At 42.9% G+C, this 21680-nt stretch overlaps 2 protein-coding genes across 4 annotated transcripts in view; both read right to left on the reverse strand.

The window, feature by feature from the left end:
* The window catches only part of LNPEP (leucyl and cystinyl aminopeptidase), a 90200-nt gene extending 81187 nt beyond the window's left edge, over nt 1-9013 (reverse strand). The window contains exon 1 of the mRNA XM_075932096.2: nt 8315-9013. Coding sequence (XP_075788211.2) covers nt 8315-8333 — 19 coding nt within the window. The 5' untranslated portion in view covers nt 8334-9013. The remainder of the gene's footprint in view (nt 1-8314) is intronic.
* Nucleotides 9014-16330: 7317 nt separating this feature from the next.
* Nucleotides 16331-21680, reverse strand: part of LOC102443965 (endoplasmic reticulum aminopeptidase 2) — a 43265-nt gene continuing 37915 nt past the window's right edge. For 2 of the 3 annotated variants that reach the window (XM_075932098.2, XM_014571310.4), the window contains exons 18-19: nt 21274-21355; nt 16333-20327 (exon numbers count right to left, since the gene is read on the reverse strand). In XM_075932098.2, coding sequence (XP_075788213.2) covers nt 20184-20327; nt 21274-21355 — 226 coding nt within the window. In that variant the 3' untranslated portion in view covers nt 16333-20183. Of the gene's footprint in view, nt 20328-21273; nt 21356-21680 lie in introns of all 3 variants that reach the window. The other variant, XM_075932099.2, reaches the window with a different exon arrangement.

A 21680-nucleotide genomic window follows, 5' to 3' on the forward strand; every position in this document is an offset into this window, starting at 1 on the left:
CAATCATGGATTGCATTGGTCATGTGGCATTTCTGCTTTTGCTGTTTCCTTCAAGATTTTCCTTCTGTTCACTTTTTTTGCTTTAGGATATGTAGCTTTTCTAATTGGGTTTCCTATCCATATAATTTATTGCACTTACACCACTATATAGGCAATACCAATATACTTAAGTTATACACACACAACATGCTGTAAGTAATATATCTTTTCAAATACCCAACAGCAGACACAGTGTAGTTTACAAAATTATATTATGTAGATGTACCGCACTATGCTAATAAATTTCAAAATACAAGAAGATTTCATTTTAAAATGCCACTGGGCAGAAATTAAGCAGCAGGTGCCATGTGTAAGAATAGCTTTGAGAGGCGAAGAGCTTGTACAGTCTTTCCCCATGAAGAAGCTCAAACATCGAAGGATACAGACAAACGTAGTTTATTGTGGGTAGTCTCTGTTCTTTGGAAAGCCCTTCTAGAAACTCTGAACAAAATAACTGGGTTCTTTTCTCCTCTTCCTCCAATCTCTGATCTAATAGAGCTGGAAACTAACATGGCTCTTTTCAGTAGAATTTCTTTCACTGTGTTTGCACCAGAGTCACAGAGGAAAGCCAACTCACTTCTGAGAATGGTGATCCAAATTCAACCCAGATGAAGCTCCACTCATAGTCAATGATAGCTTCACAGACATCATGGCTGTGTCTACATTGGCATCCCTTTCCGGAAAAGGGATGCTAATGAGACACTTCGGAATTGCAAATCCGCGGGGGATTTAAATATCCCCCACGGCATTTGCATTTACATGGCTGCCGCTTTTTTCCGACTCTGGGTTTTTGCCGGAGAAAAGCGCCAGTGTAGACGTGATTCTCCGGAAAATAAGTCCTTTTCTGGAGGATCCCTTATTCCAGTAGATTATTTTCCGGAGAATCGCGTCTACACTGGCGCTTTTCTCTGGCAAAAACCCCAAGCCGGAAAAAAGCGGCAGCCATGTAAATGCAAATGCCGTGGGGGATATTTAAATCCCCCGCGGATTTGCAATTCCGAAGTGTCTCATTAGCATCCCTTTTCCGGAAAGGGATGCCAATGTAGACACAGCCCATGAGTATTGGCAGCAGGATTACACAGCAGTAAATCATACCAAAGAGAGCACAAGAAGCTTAAATACTCTTACTGCTAGACACCGTAAGGCAGTGGTGGGCAACCTGTGCCCCACATGCAGGCCACTGGGGTTCTATGGGTGGCCCATGACAGTTTGTTTATTGTTGCCACCATGCAAGGATTGCTAGATTCCACTAATTTCCATTTTTTTCTATCTTTACTAGTAAAGTGACATTCATGTAAAGCAAGGGCATATGAAGTGAGGTGTTTGCTGATTGCACACAACACAGAGTCATGTGCTCCCTCTGCATCCAATCAGCACATCCTACAAATTCTAGATATGCAGCACGGTTAGTAAAACTACCCTATCCTGTGAAACTGTCTTGGTTACAACAATCTTGTGGCCCACTGAGATGAAGGAGAACACCTCATACATCCCACTCATGTGTCCAAGTTGCCCATCACTGCTTTAAGGTCAAAATAAATTTTCAACATAGACTGAAGTGACATCTCCCAGACATCTAGGATTTGAGTTAAGTGTATGTAACTGGGAAAGAACTCCACCAATGAGAGACAGGGTCAATAACGGCCCTAACTTTAGCACACAGGAATATCACACTTCTTTGTTGTTCCCAACACTTCCTCTACCTACCAGGGCTCCTTTTGGCAGTCACAGGGAATATAATTTTCTTCCCTCCCTTTCTTCTAGTGCCTTGTTTAAACACCTAACAGGCTACTGAGTGTGCAATGTAAAGCCCCAGTAGAGAAAGGTAGTACAGTGTAAATCAATCAGTGGATCAATGAAGGGACAATTTATCCATAATCTTGCTCTGGTGAGACCATACGTGGATAATTGTTACAATTTGGGCACCCTCATTGCTAACAAGACATTAAAAAAAAGGGGGGGAGCTCATAAAGAGTGCCAAAAAGTATTCACCATGTTGGATACTGACTTTGGAGGAAAGAATGAAGTAGACAAACTATGCAAAGCTAAGAAATATTTGTTGGTTATCATGTTCCTTTACTAAATAATGCCTTTCCACCAAAACACTTAGTATACCACACCAACCAATAAGGGAATGAAAATAAAATATTAGACAAAGTTTCCTGACAATGAGATCTACTAGACTCTGCAATTGTTTCCTCAAAGGAAATGGAGGGACTACTCATTGTAGGACAAAACAGGGGAGGGAGGAAGAAACCCTACTACAGGCAGTCCCTGACTTACGCGGATCCGACTTATGTCGGATCCGCACTTACGAACGGGGCTTTTCTCGCCCTGGAGCTCATGGGTGGGGCGAGAAAAGCTTCTCCTGGTCTCCCTGGTCTGCTGGGGGGGTCCAGCAAAGCCACTGGACCCCCCCAGCAGACCAGGGACACCCGAGCAAAGCCACTGCCTGGTCTGCTGGGGGGGGGTCCAGCAGCTTTTCTGGACCCCCCCAGCAGACCAGGGGGACAGGAGGAAAGCCGCCCAGGCAGTGGGGGTCCCGCCGCCTGGGCGGCTTTGCTCCTGGGCAAACGAGCAAAGCCACCCAGGCGGCGGCTTTGCTCGGGTGTCCCTGGTCTGCTGGGGGTCCAGCGGCTTTGGGGGGTCCCTCCGCCTGTGTGGCTTTGCTCGGGTCTCCCTGGTGTGCTGGGGGGGAACTCCCCCCAGCACCCCAGGGAGACAGGAGCAAAGCCGCACAGGCAGCGGGGTCCCTCCACCTGTGCGGCTTTGCTAGGGTCTCCCTGGTCTGCTGGGGGGGGAAGGGGATGCAGCTAGTGCGCGCCCCCCCCCCCCCCCCAAGCAGACCAGTCTTTTATTGCGGGACGCCTCGGGTAGAGCAGCTGGGGTGCTGCCGGGTTGGTCCTGTGGGAACCCACCAGGCAGCGCCCCAGCTGTTCTGTCCCAGGCTCCAGATTCAGCAGCTGTTGAAACTGATCAGGCTGATTCCAGGAAGCTGGGGGCAGAGCAACTCTGCCTCCAGCTTCCTGTAGTCAGCCCCTGGTCAGTTTCAGTGGCAGCAGCTGAATCTGGAGCCAGTTCCGACTTACATACAAATTCAACTTAAGAACAAACCTATAGTCCCTATCTTGTACGTAACCCGGGGACTGCCTGTACTGAGAACAATCTTGCACTGTCAGGTGATGGGCTAATTGATCCAACAGATCTTATCCATACCTGTTTTATAGGATTCAGTGATATGGTGCTGACAAGTAGGGTTCCTTCTGATCCCTAATAGGGCAGTGCATTGTGCTGAAAGAGAAGGGTAAGAGCCTTGTAGCAGTGGTCTGGGATTTGTATAAAGGGCATGTTCCTAAAACATACACCATACATCTAAAATATTTCTTTACGGGAACTAGTGTTGTTCAGAGGTCCATTGCCAAATCAAAAACTTTCTTACACAAATTATTTCAGTAGCAAAACTACCTTATTTTTACTGCCTGCAATGCCTTTCAATTTGCTCATCAATTAGGTTTCTTCTTAGTTTCTGAGTGCGTTTGGTTAAAAAGCCCACTTTTTAAAAGTATGACCCTTTTTTGCTTTTTGGCAAATCCCAACAACAAACTAGTTCTTCTCTAGGTAGTTGTTTCTACCATTCCCTTGTTTGAAGTAGATGCTTAGAAATAACAAGTACTGCAAATATCTGTACTTCTATTTTTTTCCTCCTTTCATAAAGGAAACTATTTCACAGGAAATGTTGAAATGAGAATCTCCTCAGACACATCAAACTGAAAGTAAAAACAAACAAATTTTGCAAAACATATTATGATATCATGAAGGAAACTAAAGAACACACACTGGATGGGAAGAGCACCTCTCCCTCGCCCCCCGCACCCTTACATTGACAAGTACCTTCCTCTCCAAGTAATCCTGTTCATTTTTAGTGGGACCATCCACAGAATCACAAAAATGCAAGGGACCTCAAAAGGTCATCAAGTGCACCAGGACATCACTATTCTTAAAAATATTTAAAACTAGTTGATTTCATACTCACATCTCTCTTTACTATAGATAAAGCCCATTATTTCTTGTCCAAACCTTGATGGACATGGAGAACAACTGATCATAATCCTGCTTATAAACAAGTTTTAACATAGCTGAAGACTTATCAGTTCCCTGTTCATTCTTTTCTCATGACTGAACATGCCCAGTTTTTTTAAACTTTCCTACCAGAAACCATTATAAGGGATTTATAAACTCAGCTATTTTAGGTCCTAAATCTTGCAAAGAATTGCTATGGCAGTACCCTGGCCTCACTAACCATGGAGGACCAGGGCCTGTTTTGATCCCAGAGTTTAAAGATTTTTTTCTTCATTCTTTTGTAAGCAAAAAGAGGATTTAGGTCTCAACCCTGAAAGTAGTACTATACAGGCAGTCCCCGGGTTATGTACAAGATAGGGACTGTAGGTTTGTTCTTAAATTGAATCTGTATGTAAGTCGGAACTGGCGTCCAGATTCAGCCGCTGCTGAAACTGACCAGCGGCTGACTACAGGAAGCCCGAGGCAGAGCTGTTCTGCCCGGGCTTCCTGGAATCAGCCGCTAATCAGTTTCAACAGGCTGAATCTGGACGCCAGTTCCAACTTACACACAGATTGAATTTAAGAACCCCAGGCGTCCCCAAGTCAGCTGCTGCTGAAATTGATCAGCGCTGATTCCAGGAAGCCCGGGGCAGAGCAACTCTGCCTTGGGCTTCCTGTACTCAGCGCTGGTCAGTTTCAGCAGCGGCTGACTTAGGGACGCCTGGGGCAGAGCAGCTGGGGTGCTGCTGGGTTGCTGCAGTAGCGCTGCTCCTTGGCGCTTCTGGACCAACTCAGCAGCACCCCAGCTGCTCTGCCCCAGGCGTCCTGATTCAGCTGCTGCTGAAACTGCGGGACCAACCGGCTCAGCTAGTACGCATGGTCTGCGCCCCCACCCTCCCCCCCAGCAGACCAGGGAGACGCCGCCTGGGTCCTCCACGGTGGGGCTCCACACGTACTAGCTGCGCCCCTCCCCCCCCCCAGCAGACCAGGGAGACGCGGAGCAAAGCCACGGAGCACACGGGCAGTGGGACAGCCCAGACGCACCGCGGCTGTCCCGCTGCCGGCGTCCTCAGAGGCTTTGCTCCCCGTCTCCCTGGTCTGCTGGTCTCCAGCAGACCAGGGAGACGCGGAGCAAACACCGTTCGTAACTGCGGATCTGACGTAAGTCGGATCCGCGTAACTAGGGGACCGCCTGTATTGATATACACACTTAAGACATAGGAATTCAAGTGACAACTCAGCGAAGTAGAGTAAAACACAGACTGAAGTTATTGAATGATAGCCCTGATCCTGCACTTTTAGAGGCAAGACCCTGTGTTTTTCTAATATTTTAATAACGGTTACACATCACAAAAGAAATGCTGACTTGAACTGTACCTTTGGGCTTGTCCACACTGCTAGAGTACAAACTCAGCATTGCAGCTGTGCCACAGTACATCAGTTCAGGCACTCCTACTTAGGAGGAGGTAGCTAGGTTAATGGAAAAATTCCAGTATCAACCTAGAGCTGCCAATACTGTGGTGGGGTCAGCATAGGTAAGTCTCTCAGGAGTGGATTTTTCACCCCTGTAACTGTAATGATGCAAGTTTCCACTGCCCAAATCAGATGTGTGTCTGAAGGCTTATGTGGTCCGACTTGTCAAAAAGAGGAAATGATCCTTGACATCAAACTGTCACGCAATACCCTACACTTTATATAAAACTCTCATTGCAGTTAACATGTAGATTAGAACCCACAGTTCTCAGAGCTTGGTCAGTTCTTTGTCAATTTAAATGGAACAAGAGTAAAGCAATCCAAATTTTTTTTTAATATGTATATATTAAAGTGATTCATTGATCATGTAAGGTGCAAGAGTATCAGCCCTACAAAATAACTCGCTGTTCACAAAGCCAGCAGTGTGATTATTCCCAGTTATTCAGGTTTTAAAAGCAGATACAAGAGCACACAATAACATGTCTCAAGATCAATGCAAAAGATCAATGTCCCATACTCTGAATATCATGGAAATTCCCTGTAGCTTCTTTTCATGAGAGGAAACTTCAGCTTGTCTTTAACCTGTACGATAGCTCTGAACGCCCCCAGCACCACCCCACACCCAAAGGGATGTGTTTTAGCTTTCCAGAGAGAAAGAGCAGATTCATCCCCAGACCCTCCAAGACAACTCCTCCATTAGCAGCAGAGACCGCTATGAGTAGCATTCTCCCGGCCTAGGCATTCTCACACCTTTCTGCTGCAGCCTGGGTAAGAAACAAGTAGAATTCAACCACCACTGTTCTCCATGACAGAGTAATACTAGTAATCCAGATCCAAAAAGCTTTTCCAGAGAGGTTGTTCACATGGTGGCACATTCTCCAACATGGGAGCATGTACTCCTACATCAGAAGCCATTTCCTTTATTTAAAAAAAAAAAAACCCACCTCCCACAAATTATGTTACTGCTCATAGAGATGTACTCTTTCCCCACTCATCCCAACCCCAGAAGTAGAAAAAGAGCACATACTAGAAACTAACTGATAATAGTAAGTTTTAGGAATCTATTAAGTGATTGCCTACTTTGTATTTACCTTCTTGCTGAATCCTGGGGAAACGCTTATGCTGAACAAAGTTTTAATTTATGGAGTGATAAAATATAGTGCTTCTTAACATAACTTTAAGGATCATCTTAAGAGAGTCAACAGGACAAAAATATTTACTAAGTAACAGTCACCTCTCACTAATCTGGGCATGAAAACATGAGACTGTTAAGAGAAAACAGGGCAATACAGGGATAACAAAACGTCTTTTGGTAAACAGAAAACATCTCATTGACTACAAAGCTCCATTTTTCACTATAACAACATTTATCCGAATTTTGTAACAGACTCTACACTATGGTTTGGATTTCTCAGTGATCTCTCAAGTACAAGGCAGTGAATTCCAGCTGAATTTCAGCTTTCACTTTTAATTCCTTTACATGCATAATGTAAAGACTCTGACCATTTGTCCTTCCAAGCTTACAGTATTTTAATATGGAGTATATTATGCCCATTGTCTAGTCCAAAGCCTGTTTTAGACCCTAACATCTAATTCCTGCAGCTTCAAATGGATTGGGCAACTTCACTTCCTGTTCTGCCCTTAGTCGTGGGGAAGTGTTGCTGTTACACAGCTACTGCATTTCAGATGCACAGTAACACTTATGTATTTATATACACAGAGATGAGGCTCAGCTACCGTTACTAAATATGCTTTCAGAGTCTCATCTGAAAGGCACAAAGGAAATGCACAGTGTAATTTCAAGTACTGCTGAAATTGCATGGAAACAGTTTTGAAACACTCTGTTAGAGGGAGGGGAGGAAAATAAATATCTGCCCTTGTTTTCCCGTTTCTCACTCCTGTCATTTTTGATGGACTGTTGACATGGGCTCAATCACCAAAGACATTTAAATAAACATAGGAGCTCGGTCCTTAGTTGCCCATTCTCCTCTGTCTGTACAAGTACTAACATGGCCCTTATTATTAACGAAGCTGAGCAAGAGCATTATTTGCATGTACGTCAGGGAAGCTCAGATGCGATTATGTTAGCTCCCAACAGAGGATTATGACGGAGCATGGGAAATAAACAAGAGCACATGAACTCCACAGATGCAAAGACTCTGGCTCTCATGTTCTCTTGTAATTAAAAAGGAGGGGGGGGGGGAATTGCAGCCACACTGCTCATAAATGGGAGAGTTTCACATGTTCAGTGAGCTGTTCGCAGCATGCTGAAGACGCCAGGCTCACTGTCGGCACCGAGCCACGCCAGGTTGTGTCTCAGGACAGGAGATGGTCAGGGAAACCGTGACCAGGCTGCCTTCCTCGAGACCCCAAGGCAATCCCTACCAGCTAAAAACTTTCCTCCTTACAGTGTTGCAGCCTTGGCCGGGCCCTGGATATTAGAGAGGCAGGTGGGCGAGGTAAGCTCTTCCATCGCACCGACGACAGCTGGTACCTCGTCCTCCTGGTCAAACTTTCTCCAGTAAGTCCTCAGTGGCGCAGGCTAGGGATAGCTCCCTGCCGCCCCCGCCACTGAGTGGGTGCTTTTCCCCCCTGCCCTTGAGCGTGCCCTGCGCAGAGGCACGGAGTCAGGGGCCCCCTCCGGCAGGGCCGCTCCGGGGCCAGGGCAGCTGCCGCCAGCAGCAAAGCTCCAGCGAAGCGACCGCTTGCAGCGGGGCGCGGCCAGTGCCCGGGCTCCACTCACCGTGGGGGAACCGCTCCATCTTCCCGCGGGATCCCTCGGCCGGCACGGCCCAGGCGCGGAGGAAGCGAAGCCACACACAGCAGCGCCAGCCGGGCTGCGCCTCCTCAGTGCTGCTGCATGGTGCCGGGGCGGGCGCTCAGCTCCGTGCTGCTGCTGCTGCGGGTCATGCACGAGTCACTGCGGCCGGCTGAAGAGCTGCAGCCCCGGGAGCTCACCAGGCGGCGCGCCGAGCTCCCCCGCCCCCAGAGCGCGGGGCTGTGGCTCGGCTCTTCCTAGCAGCTTCGCCCTCGCCACAAGCCCCGAACGACCATTTTCTGCTCTGGCCTCACTACTGCTCCCCCGCCTGGGCTGGGAGGCTGCGTCGCGCGGCTCCTCCTCCCGCGGCTGCCTCCCTACAAGGGGCAGGAGGCGGCTGCGTGCTCCTTCCTCGTCCGCGCCTTTGAGCCGGCCCAGCCGCTCTGCGGCCCGTTTCCCTTTCTTGCCCCCCGGCCGCGTGCGAGCGAGTGGAACGCGTCGGTCTAACCAGGCCACGCAGCAGCCACCAGCGGGGCCGTGGCGCCCCTCTTCGCGCTAACGGGGCTGCGGGGGCGCTGGGACAATGTGTATGAGGGGTGAGCGCCCCTGAACCGAACTGGTGTGAGAGACCCGCTTCGAGCCAGCGGATGCCAGAGCACCCCCACGTGCAGCCTCCGGCAGAGCCAATACTAACGAGAAGAGCTGAGCGAGGGGCTCTGGGGACCTCAACTCTGGGAACACTTACGCATGTGCAGAGCTTTCCCTCCCCAAACCAGCCCCATTCGCTTCTAAGGGACCGGGCATCTGCCCAATAAGACGTTGACGTAATTGTCTGCAGGCTTCGGCGTGCACAGCACCGCTCTGGGTACTACTAAGCATGGGAGACAGAAGTAGTGTTTCCAGGTCACACAATGTCAACCGCAAATCCCCTAGCTTTGCTTTTCTTAAAGCTCTCTCAAGGCCTGTGATGAAAGCTGAGAACCTCACATGTCAAAACAAAAAGAAAAGTAGCCAGGGGGAGAGAGGGGGTCCAGGAGCCAGAAAGCAAGCTTTAAAAGCTCTTTAAAAACCATTTAAAGCTAATTTAAGAATTGAGCTTTGACTCTCCATTTTTGAGCACTTGGGCCAGCAGGAAGTGACAAACTCAGGGAAATCCTCTGTGAAGGAAAGGAAACTGTAGGAGGGACTGACTTACCAGAATTAGAATTTAACACTTGCACTAACGCTGCTTGTCTTACACAGAGTCCCAAGAGAATTTAAGCTGCTTTTAGCAATTTACGTTGTTGCTTCTCATGCAAAATGATGGTATATCCAGCAACATGGTCCCTGTAGCACTAGAGTCAGGTAGGGATTCTGTCCTGATTTTTAAAAATGCTGACTGTTGGGTCAGCAACACCACTTATTCCAACACCTGCAAGCTCGCTAGAGCTTTCCAGTCTAAGCATTTCACCTGTGACCCACATTCAGATAACTTTCAATCAACATTAATTACCTGGGCAATAGACTTCACAATGGTGGGATGCTGCACCTTGTCAGATGAAGACTACAGGCAGACTTGTACTACAAATAATTTTGTCTTGGTTGCTCTGTCAATCCCTCCACCATTCTAGCTTAAATGAGACTTGAACCATTGTAAGGAGTCTTGTGGATAAGGGAGAAGCAGTGGATGTGGTAGACCTAGACTTTAGTAAGGCATTTGATACAGTCTTGCATGATATTCTTATCAATAAACTAGGCAAATACAACTTAGATGGGGCTATTATAAGGTGGGTGCATAACTGGCTGGATAACCGTACTCAGAGTAGTTACTAATGGTTCACAATCCTGCAGGAAAGTCATAACAAGTGGGGTCTGTTTTGGGACCGGCTCTGTTAAATATCTTCATCAACGATTTAGATCTTGGCATAAAAAGTACACTTATTAAGTTTGCAGATGATACCAAGCTGGGAGGGGTTGCAACTGTTCTGGAGGATACAGTCATAATTCAAAATGATCTGGACAAATTGGAGAAACATCTGAGGTAAACAGGATGAAGTTTAATAAAGACAAATGCAAAGTGCTCCACTTGGGAAGGAACAATGAGTTTCACACATACGGAATGGGAAGTTGAAACAAAAAACAGGACTATGTAGCACTTTAAAGACTAACAGGATGGTTTATTAGGTGATGAGCTTTCGTGGGTCAGACCCACTTCCTCAGATCAAATAGTGGAAGAAAATTGTCACAACCATATATACCAAAGGATACAATCAAAAAAATGAACACGTATGAAAATGACAAATCAAATTTCAGAACAGAAGGGAGATGCGGGGGGAGAAGGTAAATGTCTGTCAGCTAATGAGGAGAAGTGACAGTCTAGTAAGGAGTACAGCAGAAAGGGATCTATGGGTTATAGTGGACCACAAGCTGAATAGGAGTCAGCAGTGTGATGCTGTTGCTAAAAAAGCAAACATGATTCTGGGATGCATTAACAGGTGTGTTGTGAGCAAGACACAAGAAGTCATTCTTCTGCTCTACTCTGTGCTGGTTAGGCCTCAACTGGAGTATTTTGTCCAGTTCTGGGCACCGCATTTCAAGAAAGATGTGGAGAAATTGGAGAGGGTCCAGAGAAGAGCAACAAGAATGATTAAAGGTCTAGAGAACATGACCTATGAAGGAAGGCTGAAAGAATTGGGTTTGTTTAGTTTAGAAAAGAGAAGATTGAGGGGGGACATGATACCTGAAAACTGCTATCTAAAAGGGTGTCATAAGGAGGAGAAAGTACATTTGTTCATCTTGGCCTCTGGGGACAAGAAGCAATGGGCTTAAACTGCAGCAAGGGAGGTTTAGGTTGGACATTAGGAAAAAGTTCCTAACTGTCAGGGTAGTCAAACACTGGAATAAATTGCCCAGGGAGGATGTGGAATTTCCATCTCTGGAGATATTTAAGAGTAGGTTAGATAAATGTCTGTCAGGGATGGCCTGGATAGTATTTGGTCCTGCCATGAGGGCAGGGGACTTGACTTGATGACCTCTCGAGGTCCCTTCCAGTCCTAGTATTCTATGATTCTGTGATCTCCTGTTCAAGCTATGACAGCAGAATAAAACATCCTCCTAAAAGTAGCTCCTGCTAGAAACCCAAACTAACGCTTCAATCCAGTCCACATTTATGTGCATGCTGAACTTTATGCACCTGGATTGTCTGATTGAAGACAATTTCTAAGGAAGTCAATGGGACTGTTCAGGTACATATTTGAATGTGCAATTGTTTGCAAGTGGTACTAACAGCTGATAGTGTTTTTAATGGGATGCTTTATATGTAAGATTTGTTCAGGACAAAACTATGAACTAGCTGTGCTTAAATTATGCTTAAGCCTACAATTTCTAGAATATGAAATACAAAAACTTCATAGGGAGCTCAGATATATAGACATTTTGCTGTATTGTAAAAATATTTATAATTTTTTATCTTAGTTCTAATAATACAGGTGATTAGAATTCATGGATATCCTATATCAGATCTTACTCTAATTGCCATTGTTTTGTATTATAATTTGAATCATAACTAGGAACTTGTCTTGCATCTGCTCAAAGTCTTAATACTATTTTTAAAAAGCAGCCAGCAAAGATTATATTTCACTTTTGAAAGTATACTAACCTTTAAAATCACCAAGTTCATCATTTTCTGCTATTATTAGTACATTTTACAGCATATAAAGCTTAATGTTCCACCTTTTAATAAAGTAATTTTAACACAAAGTAAAGCAATTATCATGGCACAAGGAGAAACAGTATGTTTCCCTTTATTTGTCAGTCTTCAGTGTGTGCAAATTGATGGCACCTAACTGCTTTTCTTAGAGCAGCATAACGAGAAAATAATGCTTGAGGCCATCTGTCCCTGAAGGAGATTCAGAAGGTTCAATTTCAAACATTTCTAAGGATGCCGCTTTTTCTTTTTTTCTTTAAGAGGAGCAAGAGTCCTATAAGATGTCAAGTGACACAATGGAAATTCCTGCTAACTTCTGTTAGAGCTGCACTAGGCTCTTTATACAGCACATTGGAGGAACCTAAACTGTGATGTAATTTAAGAGCATTTTAGCAGAAGAGTTTAGCATCCTGAAGAAGAGTTCCAATATCTGTAGGGAATTTTTTGTCCTGTTGTTCACCAGACTTTGTAGGTGTACTAGGGAGCACAGCTCCAGCCCAAGGGCTCTTCTAAACTATGTCAGCTGCCAAACTGGACAAACTCAGTCAGCTTTCCCTTACCCACCTGCACTTTGGATGAGGCTATGCTGTGTATTCTGTGACATGAATGACTGGTAACATGGTGTTTCTCTCAGTAACCCAAAGGGAACCTGTTTTTAACAGCTAAATTGTTTTATTCATATACTACATAACTTTAACAGCACAAAAACAAAGCTGCTGCCTGTTCTGCTCTGCAGCCTCCCCATCATCTTCCAGCAAGCAGAATAACCTGTTTTTTACCTCTGTGGTCATATCCTTACACAACAGTAACAGCTGCTTCATATAAATAAGCCATTTTTATACATTATAAACTTCTGCCACACTTCCGTACAACTTGCTGATCCATACTGAATACCCCATGAATCACCCTTCCTCTTTTTTTCCCCTCCTCTTTTTATTCCACTTTCAGTTCTTTTCTTTCTGTGGAGCTGTATCCCTTTTTGATTAATCATGTAACTGTGCAATTTAATTAAAATACCATTACAAACTTGATTAAAAATATGGGGTAAAATTTTCAAAAATGCTCAAGTAATTTAGAAGTTTGTCATTATTACTTAGTGACTAAAGGTACGCAAATACTGCAGTTAAACACCTGTTTGTGCTGGAGTCCAAACTCCAGACTGGGACCCTACAGGGAGTGCAGGGTGGATCCCAGAACTTGGGATCCAGCTCAAGCCCTAATGTCTGTACCATAGTTTTCCAGTCCTTTAGCCTAAGCCAGCAATCTTAGGTCAGCTGTGGGTATTTCATTGCAGCATAGGCATCTCCTAAATCTATTCTATAATAGACTCTGTTTGCCATTGAAGCACTTCTGAAATATTTTCCATGATCTCAACAATGAGGCCTAACAGAGAAGTCTGAAAAGTAAAATAGTAAAACTTTTAAAACTTAAAAAACAACAAATAGTCTGGTATCACTTTAAAGACTAACAGTATTATGCACTTTCATGGGCACAGCCCACTTTTTCAGATGAAGACGCCAACGAAAGCCATCTACCATCTACATGTTTTGTTAGTCTTTAAAGTGCTACCAGACTATTTGTTGTTTTTTAATTTTATCCTGTACAGACTAACTCTGCCACCCCCTAAAGCAGTAAAAATTGTGACAGTCTTTCCTGTTACTGTGTAAAAGAAAAGAGAAATTGCTTGTGATTTTGAGAGCCATTTAAAATTGAGCAGCAAATTAAAATGATTAACTGGCATTCAATTTTTATAAACTAGAATATGCCGAGAGAATGGTATATTTTAAGGATGATGAGTCACAACAGAAAGGACATTAAACTGTATATTATAATGTGGACTGTTTGGTAGTATATGCTGCTACTTGCTATTTTTGTTTGTCTAAAAAAATAAGCTATAATGAAAGCTTCTAGGTCTTGAAATTAAATCCATATTTTCTCTCCCTTTTGGGATATTTCAGCATGATTTTTATAACATCTCTAAACTATTAAGAGTAATTTACATCTCATTTGTGTTCCAACAAGAAATAAAATGTGTGTCTTGGCAGTGACTATATTATCAACATTTGTGCTGCCCAAGTGCACATATAAATGACCTGCCAACTTATTTGAGGTCAGACAACTGCAGGAAGAAAACATTCTGAATGAGGCTGCTCCTTAGATTTCTAGATGGGAATGGCAGCATTAACTCTGAAGCTTTCCAAAGATTTTTTTAGCCTTCCCAGTCATTTTCAGCCTTCACAGTGAAAGTTGGGAATCTTGAGGGGAATTACTTTTAAGCCCAAGAATAAATAAAAAAGCACCGGAGTAGAGGACTAGTATACTGAAATAGAAGAGTCTATAAAATAGAAACTGTAACATGAATACGTCGTCTCTGGTGGAATTTGAAAAAAAGCATTGAATATTTGTCTTACTTTACCTCCCTCCACCCCCAATATCAACTGTCAATGGGAATAGTCAGAGGCATCAGTGACTACTCATGAAAATCCCAATCATAGTGTTAGACAAGCAGATATTTTAGAAAGGCAAAAGTTAGCCTGGTTAATGGCTATTACAATACTTAGCATTTCCAAAGAGACTTTCATCTTAAAGCTCTTCAGAGAATAACTCATCTTCACAATTCCCAGTGAGGCAGACAAAATTAATATTATTGTCCCCTTTTTACAAATGCGGAAAGAGAGGTGAAGTGACTTGGCTACCATCTCCCATGGAGTCAGTGACCATATTTAGAGCTCATGCCATCATCTAAGTATTCCTGTTTGCACTATTACATCAGACTCTAGTAATGTTAGTAATTTAGATTTTGTATTTAAAAGCCTTTTTGTGTTATACCTAAAAAATTGACAAAACAATTGCTTAACTTGAGCAAATCTGTACAACATATAGCGCAATGCTCTAACCTGGTTGCTCTTTAAGCACTACCTCTGAAAGAATGTTTAATATGCTCTAAGTAAAGAGTTTTTGTCATAGAACACAATGCTTTTATCTCTCTGAAATCCTCAGTATTCAAAGCCCAAATTTTGCTCACTTCAGCTGCATGAGTCTTTGAAACAAGCCTCAATCAGAAATTTTTGCAGGCTGTTGGACTCACAAGCAGAAAAGAACAAGTACGTACATTATTAAAATAGTGGTGCATTTTTTAAAGAAAGATTTATCATATTACAGTCCTGTGTATTTCAGTAGAGACACTACAGTATTTTTGGGGAATGTCCACACCTGTAGTTTATAATAGTGTAACACACTACAGTGCCCTTGCTGCTGTAAAGATGTGGTTTCAAGGCACATCCCCTTTTCAGCAGCATAGGGATCATAATACAAGCAATCCACACATCACAACAGTGCCCATTAAAATATGCTAAACGGACCTGTGTATCGTCTCAGAGTAGCAATAAAGCTAAAATGAACCATGAAAGGAGAAAAGACCCCTGTTTATTCCCTCTGGAATCCATCTGGAAGCATAAATTGAAAGTATCATCTTTTTCAGCCCTGTTTTAGCTGTAGATGTGTTATTTAGCAGTAACAGTCTTGTCTTTTCTCTGCTGTGAATTTTCTGGCTTCCTATTCATCTCTCTGAGTGATCCATCTGCCATATGTTGGCCTTGTTCCTTCAGAAACCAATCCTATAAGAAAGCAAATAAGGAACAGCACAACATCCAGGTCAGGCCATTTAGGGAAAGTGCAGTTAGCTCTAGTTAAACAGTAAAATTACTCTGCTAGATTTTTAAATCACTAAGGTGAAAAACAGTTTTACCATTTAGCTGCCATTATTTTAAAAACCACTTGAGCATTTGTGCTTCTTCCTTGTGCAGTTGGACACAGCTGCTGCAATAAAAGGCCCATTTACACTGCAAGTCTAATTGTGACAGTGCATGATTGTCTGGCATAGTGTGTGGCTGCGTCTAGACTGGCATGATTTTGCGGAAATACTTTTAACGGAAAAGTTTTTCAGTTAAAAGTATTTCCGCAAAAGAGCGTCTAGACTGGCCACGGATGCTTTTGCGCAAAAGCACTTTTTGCGCAAATGCATCCGTGCCAGTCTAGACGCGATTTTGCACGAGAAAGCCCTGATCGCCATTTTAGCCATCGGAGCTTTTCTGCTCAAAACAGTTCTTCCCTGTCTACACGGTCCTCTTGCGCAAGTATTCTTGCGCAAGAGGGCTTTTTTCCGAGCGGGAGTGTGAAAGTATTTGCACAAGAAGCACTGATTTTGTACATTACAAAGTCAGTGCTCTTGCGCAAATTCAAGCGGCCAGTGTAGACAGCTGGCAAAATCTTCCCAGTCTAGATGCACCCTGTGTGTGGGGGGGGAGGGGAGCAGTTTTTGTTTTGTAGTATGGAGAGGACAATGTATTTACTGAATGGTATTAGAGAATCACATTATAGCCTATGTCATGGTGTCACATTACCGAATTGGAGGGAAGCAGCCAGATCGCTGCTGCACCCCTAGGTGGGGGTGTTGGCCCCAGAAATTGGTATAAAAGGGAGCCATATGGGGTATTGAATGGAGCTTATTGTTTGTTGATCGTATGTACGCTATTTATGTGAGTGTATAATGTCTATGTGTGTAGGTAGGAATCCGTAATCTGTGTGGAAGCTGAATATTTCTCTGAATGTGATTAAGCATTGCTGTGGACAGGCTGAGTAGCGAAGCCCTGTGTAACAATGGCTCTCAATGGGCTATGGACACACCCAAAGAATAGGGGCTGTCATCTGAGAGCAGCCAGCAGGGAACATAGAGATTGGCCTCTGACCAGGTGACTTGCTGCATACAAGAAGAGGCCAGGAAGGAGGTATAAAGAGGCCATGTGGTCGATGCCTTCTTGTTCTCAGCTCAGCACTTCATCCCAGAGGCAGCACTGCAGGGATCGAAGAGCCCAGAAGACTTGTGAACCCATCCTGATCTTAGGATGTGCAATAAGAACTTTTAAACCAGCAGCTGCAACATCTCTGCTAGAGCCTGCATCGAGAACTGGGAGATTCGGTGCATGTAACGTACTGTACTTTAATAACCTTACTCTCATGCTTTTCTTTCTTATGTTAATAAACCTTTAGTTGTTAGATGCTAAAGGATTGGCCCAGCGTGATTTGTGGGTAAGGTCCAAAGGATAAATTGACCAAGGATCTGTGGCTGGTTTCCTGGAACCGGACAGAACTTGTTCGGGGTAGGTGGGATTGGGTGCTAGGACCCCCCACCTGTGTATGAGGTCTGGGGCCATCTGGGGCACGGTTATTGCTGGGGTGTCAGAGGGGTTTTGCTCGGGAGGCTTCAGGCAGGCTGCTGAAGCACTCTGTGGGACTGGTTTGTGGCCTGTGCGGAAAGGTCACCAGTCTGGGGGCTGTAAGGAGCCCCGGATTTGAGCAATTCGCCCTGAGCAGACACCCTCCGCTGTGCCCAGACACGGCCTGGTCCGTCACACATGGCTCCAACAAAGCCTTGTATGCTAGCTCCACAACCATTTTTTACAAGCCCCACAATTATACACGGTTCTTGTGATTAGGTTTCTAAGGCTACATCTACACTGTAGAGCTATTTCAGGATACCTCTGGAATCTAAAAATAGCTATTCTGTGTCTTAAGAGCAAACCCATTATATCGAAATATAACGGGCTCGCTCTTCTAACATCCCTGTAAACCTCATTGCACGAGGATTAAGGAATGTTTTGGAACAGCGCTTTATTTTGAAATTTGGTGCTGTGTAGGTGGCACCAAATTTTGAAACAAGTTGGTTCAACATAAGATCAAAATAGAGAATTCATGCTAAAGATATGCTGATGTGTGCACCTTCTCTGTGGTTTAAATCTCAATAAAGAGAGTAAAAGTTTTGAGTTCTCCACATTTTGTGCAGTACGCAATCCAAAAGAAAATGAAACACAGCACTACAAGTAATGGGGCTAATCTTCTGCTAATGTAAACTGGTGGAGATCCTCTGAAATCAAAAGAGCTATGCCAGTTAACACCAAGTCAGGATGTGGTCCAGTGATGTAAAATCAAGTGCTTTTATACAGTGCTTATTACATTGATGATTAACATTCTAAAGTGATTTATAAACACTGATGTGTATATACATTCAGAATCCTTGTACACTTTTTTCTTGTATAACAATAATGAATTAAAAAATTAACTAATTGTAATGTAAATATAATTGTAAATGGGGAATCATCATCAAATGGATGCATTTCTGATGGGGTTCCATAGGGATATGTTCTTAGCTCTACACTTTTTAATGTTTTGTTATCAATGGCCTGGAAGAAAACATAAAAAAAAAGTCACTGATAAAATGTGATGATGGCAAAAAAAATGGAAGGAGCAGTAAATAATGAGAAGGACAGGTCCTGATTCAGAGTGATGTGGATTGCTCAGTGTGCTAGGTGCAGGTAAACAACATGCATGCAGTCTAGCTAAATGTAAATGTACACATGCAGGAACAAGGAATGAAGGCCATCAGTCTAGGATGCGGAACTCTATGCTAGGAAGCTAGGACTCTGAAAAAGATTTGGGATGGATAATCAGCTAAACATGAAAACAGTGTGGCCCTGAGGCTAAAAAAAGAATGTGATGCTAGAATGTGTAAACAAGGGAATAAGAGAGGTTGTTTTATCTTTATGTTTGGCATTGGTGTGACAACTGCTGGAATACTGTGGGTAATTCTTGTGCAGTGGGGGACAAATAAATACCAAATAGAACAAAGAGCTTTGCTTGTCTATAAAGAACAAAAAAGGAATTGTTTAGCTTTTGATCATGCAGTATGTGGCATGAGTAAGAAATGATGAAGCATGAGTTTCAGGGAAGGGATCTTTTGTGGAGTTTGCACAGAGACTAACATTACATGCTGGGAGTCCTGTGTTTGATAGCAGCTTGGCCCTACTTGCATGCCTGATGCCCCTGGTGTCACACCACAGTAGGTTCCTCAAGGAACCCAACCACCTTTCTCTGTTTCCACTCATTATACTACAATCTGATGGCTGTCTCAGGCAGTGGCTCAAATACCATAACACAACTCAGTATCATTAAGACCTGAGAAAATAAAGCTGACGCTTTCTCTCCCTCAAATTGTTTTATAACACAAAGTAATAAAAGGATTAAGACAAACAACATGGTGGTTGATAACTCATTTTAAAAATGGAAGCACTAAGGTTTTTATTTGGTAACTGTTTCCCTGATAAAGCTTTGATAGCTTTATTGTTCATGGTAGCTAAGGCCAATGTGTGACTAGTATAGTTCAGACCCTTTTCCTATATAATTCCTACTGTATTCTTTAATGGGAATAAAGAATATTTTAATACATCTTTAAATGGAAGAACAGTTTGTGTGTAATCTTTCATATAAAAAAGTCAACAGGATTTCTTTGCTTTACATTCACTAATAATACGATATAATATGATGATTAATGTTTATTATTATTTTATATCTAGCTCTTGGCGAAGATAATACTTCATGTGCAAACATAAAAGCAAAGTATATATCCAACAGGCTCACAATTTAATAATAAACTCAAACAACTACTAAATGATAGCACAAAATCATGGGTGGCATTAGAAGCCTACCAACTGTGCTGGAGTAGGAACAGCCACTCCCACCAACTAGTTCTGCTGCAAAGAACAGAGAAATTTCATAATCTTTAGTACCCCATGCTTGGGAAGAGGTTCTATAAACCTCACTGTGTGATTCTTAGATGGAAAATGAGCAGTTTAGGAGAATGAGGGGAGGCACTTTCTTGTGGACTCAGGATCCTTAGGCACCTAGTGAAAAGGAGATACATAATGCCTCACGTTGAGCCCTCAAACTGAGGTACCTAGTGGTCACTTCTGAAAATCTGGCTACATAGCCACAATGTTTCTTTGTGTATAACAAAAAATGTATCTATCTAAGAACAGGGGCAACTGGCTGTGTTTTTGCAACACTAAAATTTAATACATCATCAGATAGATATTTACACCATTACATTGTGACAAATTATTGAAACAGTTCATAGGCATTCTTCACAATAGGTCCTTTTTCCTTAGCCAGCTCTGGATCAGAAAAAAACTTTCTGTAACATCTTTGAGGTTATCAAAATAGCTATCCTGTGCAAATATGGATTCTGAGGAAACAGTGCATTCAAACCTACATTACAACAGTGGGGAGTGAAAAGGAACAATTAAACTGTAATCCTTCTCTACTTTGGAGTATGGCTTAAACATTATTTAGCAGCCAGTTCCTTAAACTGTTGAGATTCCTTTTCAACCATCTAATATTTTTTGTTATGGTTTCCAACACAACTTCAGTGATTTTTAGCTGTGATCCTTGGTCCTCCAAAGTCCTAAAGAAGTGTTTCACCTAGAAGACAGAAGAATCATTAATGCAGTGGGAGTTATTTATTGTTGGAGAAATGTTGGGTTATTTTCTGACTAAATATAAACATCTGCTAGGAAAACATAGGCCCAAGAGCTGGCATTAGTCATCTTAATTGTGGCTTCCCTAAAACTTAGGTGACATGATCTATGCTCTCCTACAAATCTTTTCCCAACTTCAGCCAAGTGTCTTCCAATGAATATACATGTATTGTAAATATTAAAACCCAAACAAATACATACGTCCATTAAAAATGACCTGAAATATATGGCCATTCAGCACACTGACCACTTGATACCCTTTCTTTAAGCACACAAAGCCTGACTTCGGCAGGGCTTTGCTTGGGCACAGGAATTCAGAATTGAGACCCTGGATTGGATGTTATATCCTTCCCACCCACCCTATCTTCATCTAGTTGTTGTTGCTTCTGTTTTTAAAAGTTGTCTTTGAAGCAAGAAGCATACAATGCCCTCCCACATGCCCATGCAGCAACCTCAAGTGTTGGCTCTCTAATCAAATATGTTATTATGCAATGAACATGAACGTGATTTTTCCCCCACATGAAATCGAAATATATAGATGACAATATTGGCAATTATATGAATAACTGAAGAATAAACCTATTTCCCTAGGCACAGAAGAGAAATGTCTATAATACAACAAGAGATCAAACACTTTCTGGACACTAAAACGTCACACACATAATATATGCACGTCTCATCAATAAGTTACTTTGGAACCACTGCTAACTTTTCTGTCAAGTTATCTGATGGATTTTTAAATCTTTAACTTAATTTTCCTTTTCATCGTGGTAACACAGAAAGAGCACTCTCTCATGCAGGCTGTTCTGGGCAGTTAAGCATTTTTATTTGATAGCTCAAGAAATATGAGACTATAAATTACCAAAAAGTATTAATAGAATGTCACTAACCTCTTCTAGCTTGTCTTGGGAGGAAAAGTGAGATGTAGTGCCAGTAATAATAATTCTTATAGAAAAAGAGGCTAATTCAAACCTGTAAACAGGAAAGAATAACTACATAATACAAACAATATACACCCAGTATCTGACCCAGTATGGCAGCTCCTTTATTGTTATGAAGCAACACTATGAAATTTTAAAAAATTATAAACATATATCCTTAGCCATAAAAATATAGCCACTTTAGATTATCTGAACTGTAACCTGTTTCAGTACAAAATTTCTCTACTAGTCTCTTTCTAATATGTGAATATTTATTAGTTAAAGAACTGGACATGTTCATGGAGGATAGGTCCATCAAAGGCTATTAGCTAAGATTATCGGGGACACAACACCATGCTCATGACAGGGTTAACCCT

Source organism: Pelodiscus sinensis, chromosome 6 (assembly GCF_052426305.1).
Source record: "Pelodiscus sinensis isolate ZL-2025 chromosome 6, ASM5242630v1, whole genome shotgun sequence".
Lineage (NCBI taxonomy): Eukaryota > Metazoa > Chordata > Testudines > Trionychidae > Pelodiscus > Pelodiscus sinensis.